Source organism: Mus caroli, chromosome 15, assembly GCF_900094665.2.
Source record: "Mus caroli chromosome 15, CAROLI_EIJ_v1.1, whole genome shotgun sequence".
Lineage (NCBI taxonomy): Eukaryota > Metazoa > Chordata > Mammalia > Rodentia > Muridae > Mus > Mus caroli.
The window spans coordinates 7,396,518-7,414,883 of NC_034584.1; the positions used below are offsets into that span (position 1 = coordinate 7,396,518).

At 42.6% G+C, this 18,366-nt stretch overlaps 1 protein-coding gene across 2 annotated transcripts in view; it reads left to right on the forward strand.

Annotated features, from left to right (window-relative positions):
* Nucleotides 1–3,544: 3,544 nt before the first annotated feature.
* The window catches only part of Slc45a2 (solute carrier family 45 member 2), a 27,736-nt gene continuing 12,914 nt past the window's right edge, over nt 3,545–18,366 (forward strand). The window contains exons 1-3 of one of the 2 annotated variants that reach the window (XM_021183880.1): nt 3,545–4,023; nt 5,665–5,841; nt 15,151–15,476. In XM_021183880.1, coding sequence (XP_021039539.1) covers nt 3,639–4,023; nt 5,665–5,841; nt 15,151–15,476 — 888 coding nt within the window. In that variant the 5' untranslated portion in view covers nt 3,545–3,638. The remainder of the gene's footprint in view (nt 4,024–5,664; nt 5,842–15,150; nt 15,477–18,366) is intronic. The other variant, XM_021183882.2, reaches the window with a different exon arrangement.

An 18,366-nucleotide genomic window follows, 5' to 3' on the forward strand; every position in this document is an offset into this window, starting at 1 on the left:
CTAAATTTGTCCATTCTTTCTGTTAGGACCCTTGATATGTTTCCATTGGACTGTGTTTATATATCCAAGGACAGGAATTATGTCTTACAAATTCTTCATTAAGCCATGACCTTTTGAAGTAATGGCTCTAATATTTATATCTAGTTCAAAAACACTATTTGCTTATTTTTCAAAACATTACTTGTTTGCTTCTTTTCAAAAACACTATTTGTCAACACAGAATCTGGGCTCTGCTCCCAAAAAATTGACTGCAATGGACCAAGGCACTACTACGAATTTGCATTTTTATAAAGCTTCCAAATGACTACATAACTTAAAATCCCAAGATGTCACCTTACCTAGTTGCTTTTGCTTACTGTTGTGGCCACAATACTGAGATAGGTAATGTGGGGAGGATTTACTTTTGCTAATCTTCAGAGGTATCTGGCCATCAAGGCAGGGATCATCGTAAGCAGGAGGCCGCTGGAGCAACAATAGGGAGGGAGCCAAGGCATTATAGAGCTTCCTAAGATGGCACCTCCTCCCTAGTGACCCAACATCCTCCAAACAGGTTCCATTCTTACATCTCCATTGCCTCCCAAGAGGCTATCCATATTCTGAATCCATCAGTGTATTAAACCATTCAGATAAGAGCCCTCTTGGTCTAATCTCATACAGACATGCCCTCACCAACACAGCCAGAAGTGCACTTTACTAATCTCCAAGGTACTTCACCCAATCCTATTGGCAGTCAAGATGAACAGGCACTGGACTGGAAAGGTGGCTCAGAAGTCAACAGCACTGGCTGCTCTTCCAGAGGATCCAGCACCCACATGGCAGCTTACAACAGTCTGTATTCCAGGCCAATGAGACCCATCACTCTTTCTGGCTTCCTTCATCACTAGCCACACATGTGGTGCACAGACATGCATGCAGGAAAACACTGGTACATAACAAGACAGACTAGCCATCACAATGACATTGTTCTAAAAGATAGGAATGAACCAAGCAAGTTTTTTTTTTAATCATAATTTCTGTTACAATATGTTCTCAGAAAAGTGTCTGTTCAGTGGATTAGTTAGGGAAAAAATGCAAATTGATTAAGATCTGTGATGAATCAGGTGAGCTAACTTAGATGTTGATTTCTGCATTTAGGTGATTATACAAAGTGAATAAAAAACTATTTTGATAGGTTGTGAATTTAAAGAAATATATAAGAAAAGTTTGTAGCATGTTAATGGTATGTGATTCTCTTTTTCTGGAGATCTGAGACTTTGTGTAGAAATTTCTTTCTCTCTCTCTCTCTCTCTCTCTCTCTCTCTCTCTCTCTCTCTCTCTCTCTCTCTCTCTTTTAAAGTATCTTTGTGAAAAACTGAAGCCTGAGCCATGAGAAGGATGGAAGAGAAGCAGGTGACTGAAGACAGGGAAACCTACAGGAAGAGAAATTCTATTCCTGAATATATTATTCAATATATATTTTCATTCTGATAATGTCCCAGAAATCTTTCTGATACCCCTTGGCCAAACAGCAAACACACCCTAATCATTCTAGTGCTAAATGATTAGGTGGAAGAAACTTTAACATCACACCCTAGGAACTCATTAACTGAAAACCATGATATGCATAGATGGAAGGAAAACACTTTTAATTTCTCTCTATTGTAAAGTAATTACTAATGGATACCTGTGTCTGTTACTATATAGCCTTTTCTGCCTGGAGATCAGACTACACAGTGTTTCCTTCATCTTCTGCTCCTTGTTGATTTTCTACTAAGCATGCTTTCTCCTCCTCTTCCTCCTCCTCCTCCTTTTCTTCTTCCTCCCCTTCTTCCTCCTCCTTCTCCTCTTCCTCCTCCTTTTCTTCCTTTTCTTCCTTCTTCCTTCTCCCATCTTCTCCTTTTCCTTCTTCTTCTCCTCCTCTTTTGCTTTAGGAAACCTGGAAACCCAGCTTCACAAAAATGAAATGGAAGGGATTATAGAACAGTCTTACCATGAAAGCTTGAACTGCCTCAAATCTGCTGCCAAAATGTTGTTTCACTGTTGACTTGATTTCAAAATTTAAATATTCTGGGTTTAAATATACACATGAGTTGTGTATAATATTTGGGTGCCTTGATATACAGTTTGAGAAACATCAAATTAGGATCTGCCTAGGGAAGAGCAAAGAAGAGGCACACCAAGATTTTAAACTTTAAAGTTCTGCCACCATGCTTTATTCCTGAACTATTTTTAAAGGCATTTTTTTCCTAAAAGATTTTCCCTGCCTGATCCAGTAAGGAAAATGTGACCCACCTGATGTCTTTAAAACAGAGAAAATTTAATTAGAAGAATGCATTTATGATACAAATCACTGTAATATAGTAACATTAGTACTATGTAACAGGCTCTCTCTCTCTCTCTATATATATATATATATATGTGTGTGTGTGTGTGTGTGTGTGTGTGTGTGTGTATGTATATATATATTAATATGAGTATATATTAATATGAGTATATATGTGAGTAATATAATGACATAGTATATATATGTGTGTGCATTACTCATATATATATATATATATATATATATATATATATATATATATACATATATGAGTAATAAAATGACATAGTGAGGCTATCCAGGTATGAGCAGAATCAAAGAGCCAGGACTAGACCTAGGGCTGCAGTAACAATAGCTACGGAGAGTTAAGGAGACCCAGCAGTCCAGTGTGACTACTAGACAACTACTAGATTCATAGTGGGCATCCAGTCAATGCCAAAAATATCCCAGGATGAAGAAAATTGGGACATACTTGGTTTTTTGTTTGCTTGTTTGTTTGTTGTTTTCTCACCCCTGGCTTTTCACCAAAGCTTCCTGTTGGTCAAGTGTGCCTAGAAGCCAGGGAGCAAGGGAACCTGGGAAATGTAGTCCCATAGGACCAAGTAAAGTAGGCGGTGACTGGTACAAAACAGACTGTATATACTCTATTCATTCAACTCCTGTTTGTTGGCAAATATTTTGGGAGGACCTAAGAGGTGCCAGGCTAGATGCTGGGGATGCCATATCGACCAAAATCGACCTGATCTCTGTCCTGAGAGCAAGACAGGTTAACACAGGATGTAAGAAAAGCACCGAGTGCAGCGAGAGAGAAAAGTTCACGGAGTTATGTGACAGCCAGTGACGGGTGAAGACTGGGGCCCAGCACAGTTTTAACTCTAGTTAATTTGTCTTTTAAGCTTTGGGTAGAAAATGTGAATTCAGGAAAACAGAATATCCAGATTTATAGAGAGAAGTTTATAGAAATTATTGGATTATTTACATTTTTAGTTAGTCTCTGTCTAAGGAAACTTTATGATTTTTAAACTATGAAACTAAGAGGAGTACAATTGTGTGTGTGGAAAGAGAGAGACAGAGTGACTGTGTGAAGGAAGATCTTTAGAGAAGCACAAGCGTTCAAAGGACCCTGAGGGCTCACAGCAGCTAATCTCTGTCATGCTTCCGAGTGCCAACGCCCCCTTTGCTTCTCACCATAACTTGTGATCTTGGAGGCATGAAAGAATTTCAGCCCCTCCTCCAGCCTGCCCATCTCTGTTGGTTGCTTCTACAGGCTCCATGTCAGACCCGGTTTGGAGCACAAATCTGAAGACCACGTAGGAAGGTTATTTTCTCCGTGGTCATGAGTGGAAGCAATGGGCCGACTGACACCCATACCTATCAATCCTTAGCCGAGGATTGCCCCTTTGGCTCTGTGGAGCAACCCAAGAGATCCACGGGGAGACTCGTCATGCACAGCATGGCCATGTTTGGCCGAGAGTTTTGCTATGCGGTGGAGGCAGCTTATGTGACTCCAGTTCTGCTCAGCGTGGGCCTGCCTAAGAGCCTGTACAGCATGGTGTGGCTCCTAAGCCCCATCTTGGGATTCTTGCTCCAGCCTGTGGTGGGATCAGCCAGTGATCACTGCAGGGCCCGGTGGGGTCGCCGGAGACCCTACATCCTGACTCTGGCCATTATGATGCTCTTGGGAATGGCTCTGTACCTCAATGGAGATGCGGTCGTATCAGGTAAGTGGATCGCACAGATCCCGTAGTTAACTGCTGGGTTAAAATGTCATCAGTATTTTTAATGCCGCATAGAAAATGGCTAGAACTAACGTTCTCTCTCTCTCAGCATGTGTGACCTCCCTCCCACCTTTCGATGACCCCGAGCCTGGGGCTGAGGAGCTTTTGCTTCCAGAACCATCTCGACGCTGTCTTTTATTATTGCAAGGTTTTAAAAAATGGGATTGAACTTATATCTACTTCATCAAATTATATTATTAAAAATTATTTTTACTTATTTACCAGTCAAAGGAGTTTTGAGCCACTTACGCCTCATGGAAGACTTTGTTAAATTGACAAGCTATAAACCTTTGTAACAAACTACCTGCTGTGTACAAATAAGGCCTAATTCTGGGTGCTTAACATTTTAATTGGTTTAGGGCACAGGCCTGTCAGCTCTGGGAGTGCTTTTGCATTGCAAATTCTGGACGAAGAATTTGGTATTAAAGCAATATTTCTAGCTGCAAATCAGCTACTAACTTCTATGTACTTGGTGACAGTATCTTGGAAAAGAGATCCTGAGGGGCACATATTTCAATACCATTTATGCCAGTAGAATGAGTGAATGAGTGTGATACAGCTCAAGCAGGTACCATTTTTATATATTTAGGAGGATGTACAAATATGGAAGTGTAAGATATAAGTAGGAAATATAAGATAAGTACTGGAGGTAGGAAAGAGAGGAGAGCTTTCTCTTTTATACAGGAATGTTTCAAATATGTTCATATCTGACACACCACTCTTAGGTTAACAAAGCAAACTACAAGTCAGGGAAACAACTTCTTCATTCTTGACAGATTAGGTAGATGGACAGAGCATACAGATAGAATGGATCTTACATATGTGTTAAAAGCACTACAGTGCCTGTCTTGATAAACCAAAGGAACTGGAGGGGGTTGGTTGGGGATAGACAAGGTTTTCGTTTGTCTGGGCCATTCAAAAGTGTGCATCAAAGGGCGATGGAGCCACAGATTCTCATACTCACTCCCCACACCGGCCAAGTCAGAGTCCTGGAAAATGGGGCCAGCAATCTGTATTTTGACCAAACAGTTAGGATGGCACTCAGGTACTCCAGAGACTGAGGAGCCCCGTGTTTGGGTGCCTCTGTACAACTGTGGGTCCACACTTGCATAAAGGGGTGCCTCAAAGAGTAGCTGTCACTGCAGCTGGGATTTGAAGAATTGTATCCATCTTATTTCATATTATTATTTTTAATTTAAAGAGATGTCATTAGAACCCCAGAATATTCTGATAAAATGTGTAACCCGGTGCTCTTTAGAACAGTCCCAAGATCGCGCAACTATTACCACTCTATTTCTAGGATATTTTCATACCCCTCCCCAAAGAAAGTCTCCACCACTGGAAGTCACCCCCCATTTTCTCCTATCACCAACCTATGTATTTGTATTTCTACCTATGCATTTGTCTTTCCGAGGCATCCAATTGGTACTTTCTTAAACATGGGGGGTGGGGGAAGCCATTTTTTAGATATAAAACCCAACCTACAAAACCAAAACAAGGTGATTTGATGAGAGTTTAAGTGAAATAAAAATATGTGGGTTGTTTAAACCTGATTTAAAAGGCTTATGTTTGTTTTTCTTTTAGCTTTGGTTGCTAACCCAAGGCAGAAGCTGATCTGGGCCATAAGCATCACCATGGTAGGTGTGGTTCTCTTTGATTTTTCTGCTGACTTCATTGACGGGCCCATCAAAGCCTACTTATTTGATGTCTGCTCCCACCAGGACAAGGAGAAGGGCCTCCACTACCATGCCCTCTTCACAGGTAGGGAATGTTCCAGAAAGGTGGTCCATCCGCTTTGCAGACAGGGAGGAATGTCAGCCGAAGCATCCAGTGTCTCTGCACTTAGAACCTTTTGGATGAATGGGTCAGTTGATAGGAAGTGCCTATCACGCGCTCTGGCCTGTCTCCATCTGTGTCCCTGAACAAAGTAAGCTCATGACTGGGCTGCAGAGTTCCTGAAAAGGAAGTTTACATAAGAGGTTTCTTCAGAACACTGCAGAATGTAGGAAGGAGTCCCGTGCACTGAACATTCTCTTTAACACAATGAGCCTCCGGGCATTCGTCTGTCATGCAGCCCCAGTCTTACTAGGGATGCATTGAAAATGCAGGTTTCTGGGTTCTTCCTCCCCTTATGCTAATTCAGTCCATCTCAGATGAGGCCTAGGAGTTTGCCTTTTATTTGATAAGGACTGGAGATAATATGGCAGGTATCCTAAGAGATGCATTTGAAACCAAAACTAGAGTTAAAGCAAGTAAACGAAACTCTACCATCTTCAAGAGCTTTTCAGTATATAAAGAGATCAATCTGTAAATGTCCATGTTGGGTGGGCATTGACGGCTCTCTCAATTCCTAGGGACCTGTTGTCAGCCTCCCTTGATTGCCACTGGGCTGTTTCCTAAGCAGTGCTTGGTAGCACACCAGGTAGGCGCTGGACCCTGTTAACACTTTAAGTGAAGCCAGGGGGATCTTTATATCTAGCAGGACTCTGTCAGACCACTTAATTATATTGCCTTCTTAGTCAGGCCAAGGGTACTTAAGGTTTGAGGAACCCTAGCTCCTCCCATGGCCATGGGGGTCCTACCCTCAGAGCCAAGATTAGCTCCTGCATGTGAAGCCATCCAGTGTAGCCTTGTCATTCTGGAAATATAAAAACAGTGAAACTATGGAGGGACAAGGCTACCCAGTGCAGCAAACCATTCTACTGCTTTTAAAGAAGGCAGCAGGGCAGCCATGACACAGAAGGCAGGAGGAGGCCCCTGGCCTCCATGTGTCTGGACGTATAAATGCTGCAGAATAAAGCTAGGGTTTGAGAAGATTCCTGCTTCATCTTTGCTCTTATTGCTCAGCAGCCTTATCCCCTCACCTGGACGTCTACTCCCATGGAAATTTTATCCTCATCATTAAGCTCAACAAACATTTTTAACCACTGAGCCATCTCTCCACCCCACCAACCCACAGGCTGTGTTCACCCCACACCTCAAGCCACATCTTTCATTATTCCTCCACATTCTTTGTGCTCCAAATAACTCTCACTGTATTTCCAGGGCAGACCTCAGGGCTGTTTCATTCTCTCGTCTCCTGGATCTTTTACCATGGACAGTCACACTGCACATGCTCAGAATAAATACTGACACAATGCAAGAGGGAACCTGCCCTTTCCTTCTTCTATTCTTAATTTTAATGATGTCTTACTTATTTGTTGAGAATTTCAAACACTATATTTTGATCATATTTATTTCTTTTCCTCAACTCATCCCAGATCTGCCTGCTTTTCTTCTCTGTACTCAAGGTCTTGTGTTGCTCAGAGTGTCCCACTGGAGTCAAAAATACTCGAAAATTCCCACCCTCCTCCTAAGAAGAAGGTCCCAGACAAAATTGCCATTTGACATAATTTCTATTTGACGTAATTTCTAACTTAGCCTTGGACTCAATCCACAAAATAATCAAAGTACAGAAGTTTAGTGAATGGATTTCTTGAGCAGGGAGAGGTGGGCTGCACATCACCATTCACAGGTCCATCAGTGCACAGCCCCTGGGGGTTCTCTGGTCAGCCTGGTCTGCCATGCCACGGGACTGCTGCCGCCCAGCTGGCTTGACTAGCAGAAAGGTTATTGCTACAGTCATGGAGGAGAGCAATCCAAGGTCAAGGTGTTGACAGAGATGGGTTCTGGGAAAGCCTCTCTTCCTGACTTGCAGACATCTGTCATCCTGTGTCCTCCTAAAATGCCTGCAGACCCTGACTTTGACGGGAAGGGCAATTGGTGACAAGGGAAAGTTCAGCCCGCCTATGAGGAAACTCTCTAGTACTTCTCAATTTAAAAGCTCACTTTGTTCTCAAAGGACAATTGCCATCTAATTTCTTTCGTAGCCTTTCAATTTTTCTGCCTCCTATTTTAGAACATTCCTGACCAACCCATTTGTACCATACAGTTTGTGAAAGAAGACGCTATTGACAAAAAATGTGCGTGTGAATGAATGGGTGAGAAGCTGAGAGGTGCTGCAGAGGTGAACAGCATTCTGTGCATGTTAGTGTGCTACTTAGTTGCAATCCCATTGGAGTCCCTCCCTATTATCTACATCCTGACTCTTCCGGTCCTCCTGTGAGTGGCAGGTGCTCAAGGCCTGAGGAAAGGGGGTGATCATAACAGTGCTCACAGGACAGTGGGTCAAACACTGATATTGGTTTATTCTTCTTGAACAACAAGCATTTAGGGGAGAGAATACATGTTGGTGCTTGGTCAGCAGTCTATGTCAGCACCAACTTAACTTTTATTTGCTTACTTTCTCGGTGTGTTGCCTTTTGGATACATGACGGTTGCCATAGTTCTAGCGTGTTTCTGTAAGAGGAGTGGGGTGAGAGGTGGGGGTGGAGAGAAGAGTCACGGAAGAAGGAAGGGGAAGAGATATTGTCTTTTTAAAGGAGGAAAGAGGTTTCTACTCTCCACAGACATTTATTTGTTTCTCACTGAGTGTATCTAGATCATCCCGTAGGCCACTGAGGTTGAAAGTGAGGGTCTGTTTAGTTTTTCATTTTTAGGGACGGGGACACTTGTTTCCCTGGAACAAATTGGGATCCATTACTAAGAAAGAAGGAGCACTTATTACTACAAAGGAGAAAGCCAATCCTTACATAAAATACAGACATAACTGTGTTGGCCTTAAAGAAACGTTTGATTTCTTTGTTTTCCATTGTTCTGTCTCAGTATAAGGACCAAACTCTGGATGACAGGCAGTGTCTCCAGTGTTTGTGTTTGGTCCTGTGGGACACACACTGTGCACAGCTTCAAGCAGGCCCAGTCCCCAGTAGAAGGGCAAGTGCACACTCCTCCTCATCTAGGCCAGTACACCAACATTCTGCCCAATTTAGAGCCTCGTTTCTAAAGTCTCTGAGTACTCAGTGATGATGCTGCATTGTTCATAATGATCACTACTGGGCCACTCATAAAATGTGGCATGTCTTGTTCTGTGTATGTAAAGCGGCATGTACAGTGTGTGTGTGTGTATGTGTGTGTGTGTATGAGAGAGAGAGAGAGAGAGACAGAGAGACAGAGAGAGACAGAGACAGAGAGAGACAGAGACAGACAGAAGAAGTGCCTTATCACTCCGCTCTGTCTTTGAATAAAACAGATGGCTCCAGTATTCTACTCAAAGCAAGCATTTTCTGACAAAGGCATATTCAATGTCAGGGACCATTTGGATTTCCATATACATAACATTCACACAGGCAATCTAGCCATCCCAGGAAACTGAAGTTCTTTTCATTTGTTTCCAAACTGTTTAGACCATCATTTCTAAATGCTTTGCAAAAATGTGTCGAAGAGTTCATTGTGAATATTTTCTAGCCTGCTTCTGTGTGTCTCTGTGTATATTTATGTGCTAAAGAAATTTTTCTACTGGCTTCTGGGGAACAATTTTTATTCCACCCTTTGTCTCTTCCAATAAAACTGTCATCTCTCCAGCCCTGGGTTAGCAGAAGCCATGATGGGTTTGGTGGACATACCCATAGTCACTCAATATACAGATCTGTCGGTATAGAGATCACCTGAAGCCATGGAAACCAGCGAGCCAACCAATCCATACTTATGGGGAGAAAGTTTCTTCCTTATGTTGAGAGTTCCTAACCCAGGGGATCTGTGCTAAGTTAACCTCCAGACTGTACTGCCCTGGGCAGCACAAACTATCTGTTGGTGGCAAACTTGAACCAGGCACCTTGGAAAATCGTGCCTCCCCTTGGCTGCAGTGCAGGCTCAGGATGTCTGCAGTTTGTTTCCCTCCAGACCTGGGAGTCTATGACATTAATTGCAAACAAACTGGAGAAAGGTTCCATGTACAGAATGAAGATATGTGTGAAGGGTCAGGTGGAAGACTTTTGTGCTCAGTTGCTTTCTCTATGGCTCCATCATTGAAAGTTGTATCTGTAATGAGTGCTTCAGGGAGAGACTGCATTCCTTCAGAGGAAGAGGGGGAAATGCATTAGACTTGGTGTCTTTTAACTTCAGAAAAGCACTTCAAAGTATGCCCCAAAAATGCTAATGTAAAAACTAAAAATGCTGTGTCTGGCAAATAATTGAAGACTGAGAAGAGAGTTAAAAATAGTTTCTGATAGAACCCCTTTAACCAAACTTTTTATTTGATACAAAAGAATTACCTTTCATGTTTGGGGCTATTTAAACTTTTTCTCATTTGTGAGTAATTGTTGGATGAATGGTTTTGTTTCATCAACTGGATTCCCTTTGAAGTTTGTGCCTGTGGGACACTTTCACATCTCCCTCCTCAGGCACTTTACAAAGGACAAGCCAGAGCAGAAAGCAAGGACATCCCCCACCCCCTTCACTTTAATACTTGAATTTCTAATAAGTCAGCATGTACCATCTGTCCTTACAGTGTTCTGTGTGAAGACGCCTTCACTGCTTCGATGTACAGTGTACAGTGATCAATCAGGCGCATTAGCACCCCCCCCCCCTTTTCATGATCGTTGTTGTCTCAATATGTTGAGAACCTTCTAACTCTCTTACTTGGTGCCACACAAAACTTGGAGTGTCAGTAGCTGGAGTGCTGTAGATGGTTAGACTTAATTCTTTGGATCTAACTGTGCTGTGTCACCTACTATCAAGCTTCCCTCTGTCCCCTCCTATTCTCTACTGATGGCTACTCTATGTTCTCCTTGTATGAATGGATTTTTTTTTTTTTTTTTTTTTTTCTTTTTATTCTTGTTATTGTCACCAGTCCCAATGTCCCCAGGAGAGAGCTTTCCTATACTCTCTTCTGTGATGGAAGTCTGGGTACCAACTTTCTTGGCCTTCTTGTTCTGACCACAGAGCCTGTATGGGCACACAAACACACACACACACACACACACACACACACACACACACACACACACAGTCTCATATTATTTATTCATTTGTTTTGTCTTCATCCTCATCCCCGCTGTCAGGAATATCTCTCCTTTTCATTGCTCTGCAGCCAGTGCTGTGAGCATAAATGTGGGAGGGGCTCAGGAGCTGTAGGTGTGGCAGATATGCTATTTCACATTTCTTAGGCTGTATTGCTAGGAGGTAAAGCGACTAACCCAAGGCCACCCTACTGGACGTAGAAGAGGAGTAGTAACATTCAACAAGACAAGAGTTAGCTAAAGAGATGATGTCAGTGGTAGTTCAGATTCCTGTAAGAGTTGAGTTCCAGGAATCTGGAATTTGGATTCCCATACAGGTCCACCAGAGGGAATCTGGACAAACTGTTCACTTAGGATGGAATTCCATAGAGAAGGAGGGAAATGTCACCAACTGTGCCATCCAGGTATTATGGAGTTGGCTTCTACTTTCCATCTCCATGGTCCTTGAGCTCTGTAAAGTGAATCTTAGAGCTCTCCATTTGGGAGAAGAAAGGGTGGAAGATTCACCTCCACTAGGTTCCAGGAGAACCTGGATGGTTTCCGGATGGCTCCAGGAGATTTATGAGTCTGAGGTGAAGTGGGGTCCAGATGCACCCATGCAACTACTGGGTTTGCAATAGGTACCACAGCAGCTTCTGGAGCGAGAGAGAGCAAGGCCAAGATTTGCGATGGCTCAAAAGGGTTCTCCCCTCAGCAGATAAGCTCCATTCTTCTTGGATACCACTAGGAGGTGCAAGAGCATCATTCACCGTCCAGGTGCACTAGCACTTAAGAGTTATAAATATTCATTATGCAGACTTGAACAATGAACTGTAGGTAGTCACAAATGGCTTAAAAACCAGACTTATTAATGAGATGAAAATATACTCTTCTCTAATCCTTAATCAAAAAAGAAAGTGAAGTCAGGTCTTATGAGTCCTGTCACAGAACAGGGAGTTTCTGAACTAGGTTAGTGAGCCACTTTCCATGCTTAAATTGAGAAACTCCTTCTATAAACATGATGAGATAATGACAGCGAGTGTTTTTGTGGGAACCATTAGTGGATTTGGTATGTTAGCACAAATCAGAGACGTCCATCGGGAACAGAACCTGCAATCTCAGGGCATGTGTACTCTTGGGCAAAGGCGCTTTGCATATTATCTACATGCATCTGGTTAAGTAAGAACAGTATGATTTTGACACTGGTTTACCACACACTTTCTAGCCTGAAGCACAGGAAACAACCAGCAAAGGACAATGCTGGATGAAATTTTGTGCCTAAAACAGATGTGACTCTGCAAAGGCAAACTTAAGTCTAATTGCCTGTATGTTAAGGGACTTTTCATAGGACAGGGAGAACTTGGCCTCAGTCAGGTTGGAATACCCCCTCCCACCTCAGGGGCTGCATCCAAGTGTTAGTGATATAGAAAGCAAATGTTTGGGAGGGAAAGTCTGTAGGTTGAGCGACAACTGCTCAACACTGGCATAGGCTGCTCACAGTCCCACCATGCCTTAGTGGTCAGGTCGAGCAGTCAGAACCCATCATCTTTCATTCTATTTACAAGGCTCCCTCGGACCACGAATTCTCAGCTTCCTCCAGGCCAGCTGCTCTTCTTATTCACACACAGGGATGGTGGGAGATTAGCTCTGAGCTTTAAACTCTCTATATCTGCCCTTCCTTGCATCCTAGTAGAAAGATAAAACACAGGCAGTGCCTACTATTGTTGGAGTCCATACACACAAGTTTGTCCGCTCCAGAATGTCATTGTGACACCAACATTTACACCAAGGACCTCTATAGAATGGAAGAGTATTTGAGTCACCTGATTTGCACATTGCCAGCTGAGTTCCCAGGCTAATAAGTAGAATACAATAGGAAAGGCGTCTTTAAACAAAGAGACATTACATTCTTCCTCCTTGTTTTGCTTCTCATATACTACAAGTAGGGATCTTTTAACGAATATCTAGTGCCATGTACAGAACAGTTTTGTGCCCTGAATTAGAGTTTGTTGCCTAAATTAACCCCCCAAAATAGACAAGCGGGGTGTTTCAGGGCTATCATTTCATTACTGAAGAGGCAGAGGCAGGAGGATCACCATTTCAAAGCTAGAGACCTCATCCCAAAGGAAACTAAAGTGGCCTTAAATATAGTGATGAAATGTTGTCTGTTGTTTCTAAGCCCACTGAGGCTGAGCTATCAACAGACTACAGTAAAAGTGTCCTTAAACAGAAACACAAAATGAAGTTCTGTGTTGATCTGCCGCCAAAAATGAGACAAGAGCTCCCAGGGACTGTATCCGGAGTCTCTCCCATGCACAGTGGTACATGCATCAGTTCATGCACTAATGCTTTGCCAGTGTCAACTCCATAGGTCGTAGCAACTGTGAATAACTAGCATACTTCCTCAAATGACGACTGACCATGGCAATGTGTGACAAGTGGAACCGAGCAGGGCACATGACAAATTCATCTGTCTGGATTTACTGCACAGCCATTCCTACATGCAGGTCTTACTGTCTCATGGGAGGTCCCTTCTAGCGGTGGATTTCCGAAGTCCCTTGAGAGGAGGGAGATGTACATCTACCTCCCACACTCCGACCTTCCAAAACTCTGCCAAGACTCTGGGCTGTCACTGCCAAAATGGTTGACTAACACATGTGCACCCACTGTGAACACTGTGGCTCATACACAGCCATGCTTTTAAAGCTCACATTCTACCAGATCTACTAGCAATAGTTTTGGATTCTTGCAGCCTTGGAGGCTGGACTGGGTCTTAATGCAGTGGGTTTTCATAGCAAGAACTTTCCACGTGCTTCACTTTTTCCACATGTGGCTCTTCATCTTCCTGCTTCTCTTCCGTGGTGTCTGCCTTCCCACAGAGAAGGCTCATGATTCTGGACCAGATAATTCATGCGGGCGCTGGAGATCTGACCTCTGATTTTCATGCTTGCGGGGCAATCACATTGTCAGTGGAGCTGTCACCCATCATCAGAGGTGGGAACTCTCAGTTGTGTTTGTTTTCACGTCCCTTGGTTGATGAGGATATTGTCTTTATCTGAAATGGAAGCTCACTCAACGAATAAAACTGCAAATCGATCCACTAAGTCAAACAACCCATGTTTGCTAAGGCATGCTCAGTGGCTGATGCTGAAAAGGTTTGGACAGAAGAAGCAGTCCTACCCAAACTTGTGACATATGTAGAGGATGTGTCTGGAATTCGGTCATTTACTACACATTTTCAAATCTCTTGATGTGTCTCTCTTCTAGCCTTAGGTTTTAAGAAATCACCAATGTCAGCAATACCTGAGTCACAGTACTCAGTTTTGTTGCTAATCTGCGTAAGGTCTTACTCATAGAAGGAATGTTTGTATTTAAAGCAGGAAGTCAGGAGAACAGAACACTAATAACGGTGTTTTAAATGTCAGAATTAGGGAGGAATCAATTTTGATGAGTCCAATTTCAGAGTCTCTCAAGTGACGCCATGTTTATATGAGGCACATAAAGCAGGAAGCAGGAAACCTTCCCTTTAGAGTCTCATACGATGATAATAAACTTAGAAAAAAATCACGTTTCAATTTTTTTATTTCTGTAGCTAACAAGGGCAAGCATGTAGCTAGACCTTCCACAGAGATGAAGATAGATGTCAAGGTTCTTTGATCATCCCAAGCTAGTTTGTATCTTCTCAAGAAGCTTGGTGGTGGATAGAGGATAATAAAATCATCTCTTTTTACTGCCACTGGAAATTGATTTTTATGGACTAATTTGGGTCAATAATTTGAGTTTTTTGCTTGTTGTTACGTTTTTGTTAAGTAGTATAGAGGATACAGTTTGGGAAGGCAACAGTATCTCCAAGGATGGTACTTTATTTGCTGTGTGTTCACTGCTGTATTGGACATTTTTCATTTCCATATCATTGACCTTCTTGGTAGGTTACTTGTATGTTATTACTCCATAAAAGATACACAGGACTAAGGTCACAGCAAATAAATGCCAGAGCTGAGACTTGAACCCACACTGTCTTAGCCTCTTGCTGTGTTGGCGCTTCATCATTACAGGCAGTCTCTGCTTTCCTAGGGAGCTTTTCCACAGAAGGGGAAGGCCTGTGCATGGTGGGAAATAAACATGACTGACTGAATATGCTAATGCATCTCTCTCTGTCTCTGTCTCTGTCTCTCCCACCCCCTTTGCCTTCTAGGTTTTGGAGGTGCCCTTGGCTACATTTTGGGTGCCATAGACTGGGTGCATCTAGATCTGGGAAGGCTGCTGGGCACAGAATTCCAAGTCATGTTCTTCTTCTCCGCCCTGGTTCTCATCTTGTGCTTCATCACACACCTGTGCAGTATCCCTGAAGCTCCACTCAGAGATGGTGCAACTGACCCTCCCTCACAGCAGGACCCTCAGGGCTCCTCACTGTCAGCCAATGGGACACATGAATACGGCTCTATTGAGAAAGTTAAAAATGGAGGTGCAGACACAGAGCAGCCAGTACAGGAATGGAAAAACAAAAAGCCTTCGGGCCAGGTAAAGATGCAAATTCTTTTTTCTTTTTCTCCACATGGGGGAAGTTTTCTTGCTAAGTCACTTTGTTCTTTGGGAAATTTGTCTTGTTTGCTTGTCTGATGTGAAGTTTTGTGAAGTCTATTTGAACCTTTAAAACCTCCCTTAGTCATTTGCTGTTGGAATGAAAATCTTGTGCCTCAGTGGTTCTCTTGCCTCTTACTCCTTTCAAAGCATCAAACTGGGGAAGGTGACATCGTCATCTGTAACAGTGAGACATGTGAGAACTCTCCAGCCACCTTCTGGCCACAGGAAATAGTCTTTTAGATAAAGAATTACAATCTACAATTTTGTTCCTTCAAATGACAATGCCATTGAGTTAATGACAGGATTAGACATATGAATTTGCATAACATGACTTGGTTGGATAATTCTTTCAATCCATTTTCAGTTAGCTGGGCAAAAGGTTCATTAGCTTCAACTTAAAAACATAAAAGAAAAACAAAACCACAAAAACCCATCTGCCAGAGAAAAGGATCAAGGTTCAGAGGAAATGGTCAGCGAAGAGATTAGAATGATGTTGGCTGATATAGAAGCCACTAACCGCACAGAACTGCTTAAATTACGGTTAATCAAAATGAAATAAAATTAAGTCTCCACTAGTTGCATTAGCCACATTTTGAAAGCTCAAAGCCACAGAGGACAGGAAATGCTTCCAAGGCACAAGTGTAGAACCCTTCCGCTGCACTAAAAAGGCAGATTAGACTACATTGATCCAGGAAGCACAGCCTTCTGTCAGCTGCCCTTCAATATCTTGGGGTAGTACAACAGATCCACCTAGAAGTCTTGTGCTTGGATCACCTGCATTATTCACTCAATGAATAACTGACAGGGTGGCTTTAGAGCAGCCTAAAGATTTAGACATTTGTCAAATCCTGGTACTACTAAATGGATGACCTTGGACATTTACATTTCTGTAAAACGAAAATGTAATTTTATCCACCAGCAAGGGATAGTATGCAGTTCCCATGTAACTCACTCAGGATGGTTCCCACTGGATGGTAAGGTGTGTTCTTTTGTGTCTGTGAGAATGTGAGTGCTCTAAGCACAAACAGGGAATCTGCTCCAAAGTTCTATAAACAGTCCACTACTTCACAGCTCTCCCGAGGTCAGCTTCTCCTGTTGGCTTAGTGTATTTGCCAGAATTATTGGATTTTGCAACCAATACAAAGAAAGAAAGGTGAATTTTAGACTTTAAATTAAGTATATAAGCATATATGTATGCTATCAATATAAACGAATTATCATTCATTTAACAAACTGCTCTAGATACTGAGTACGTACACAGCCCTATATTAAGGATTCTGAGACCATTATATTGACTAATGTCCAGATCCTGTTCTTAGGAATTTATAAGTCAGTTCCTTTGCCTGGGAGATTATAAATGGGCACGAGCCATTTATACCATCACAGCGAGGCACAGAATAGAAGATGCCACAACAGCAATGTTTCCACTGAGATTTTCTAAAAGGCAGGTGTGTTGGGTAGAAATACGTATGCAAGAGATTCACAGGGCAAAGCAGCATGAAAGACAAATGAAGAAGAGGAAATAGGAAGCTTTTAGCTTCCTAAAAGTCAAATACCTGGGGAAGGAAGGGATGGACACAGTGGGGCATCTCTGTCTCCCACCTGCACTACAGTACTAAAAGCTTCAGCCAGGTCGAAGGTTGTTTGTTGTTGTTTTTTTTTTTTTTTTTTTTTTTTAATTTCAGCCAAACTGGCCCTCAGTAAGTCCAAATCTCATGGGAAGAGCTGGTACTAGAACATTACATCTTGTCTAACCATTGTCAAGAATGGGTGGTAAGTCTACAGACAGCACTTAGACGGTCACTCATCCGTGTGCCCACCAGCAGGGAATCAAAATGGCACACATTTCTATGATGGTAATGATTCTCACAGCCAAACTTGCAATATATTTCGCAAAATGGAGAAATTGTTCTTAAGCAAATAGAGCTAGGCTTTGAGGACTTAAAAAAAAAAAAGTCACCCCAGCCTGGTGCTTGAATGAGGGTTTGAAGTGGAGATCTGGGGAAGATTGCTCCTGGTAGAAGAGGGGGTAACAACAATGCCATAGAGTAAGGACACAACAACAACAACAAATCAAAATTCCCTTAGTGTGTATGGGGGAAAAAGTGACAAAACTCTACCTTGGCCACTCTTATATAAAGTAGACTTTCAGCCAAATTTGTAAAACAAGGGACTTCCTAGTAGAGCATATGGTAAGAGGATTAGTTAACCAAAAGAGAAATCTGATAAACATCCATCAGCAGTAGCAGCCACGGTTGACAGGCCTGAAGGGACAGAATACACTGCAGTAGAGATCACAGGCACTGAAGCAAGACTTGCAAGGCTGGACAAATTATCCAGAGGAAATCAGCAAGAACACACGGGATTTGAACTGTACCTTACACACCTAATGGCATCAGGACACACATTTCCCTCCATTGAACAGAATGGGGAATATTCCTTAGGGATGAGTCACAGCGCCTGCATGGGTCTGAGCTAGGTCCTCTGCATATATGTTATGGCTATTAGCTTGGTGTTCTTGTGGGACTCCTAATGGTGGGAGTGGGGGCATCTCTGACTCTTTTGTGTGCTATTGGGATCCTTCTCCTCATTCTGGCTTCCCTTATCCTGCCATGATTTGAGGGTTCGTTCTTAGTCTTATTGTAACTGGAAATGCCATGTTCAGTTGATATCCCTAGCAAACCTGCTCACTTTCTTTCCTTTCCTTTCCTTTCCTTTCCTTTCCTTTCCTTTCCTTTTCCTTTTCCTTTTCCTTTTCCTTTCCCTTTCCCTTTCCCTTTCCCTTTCCCTTTCCCTTTCCCTTTCCCTTTCCCTTTCCCTTTCCCTT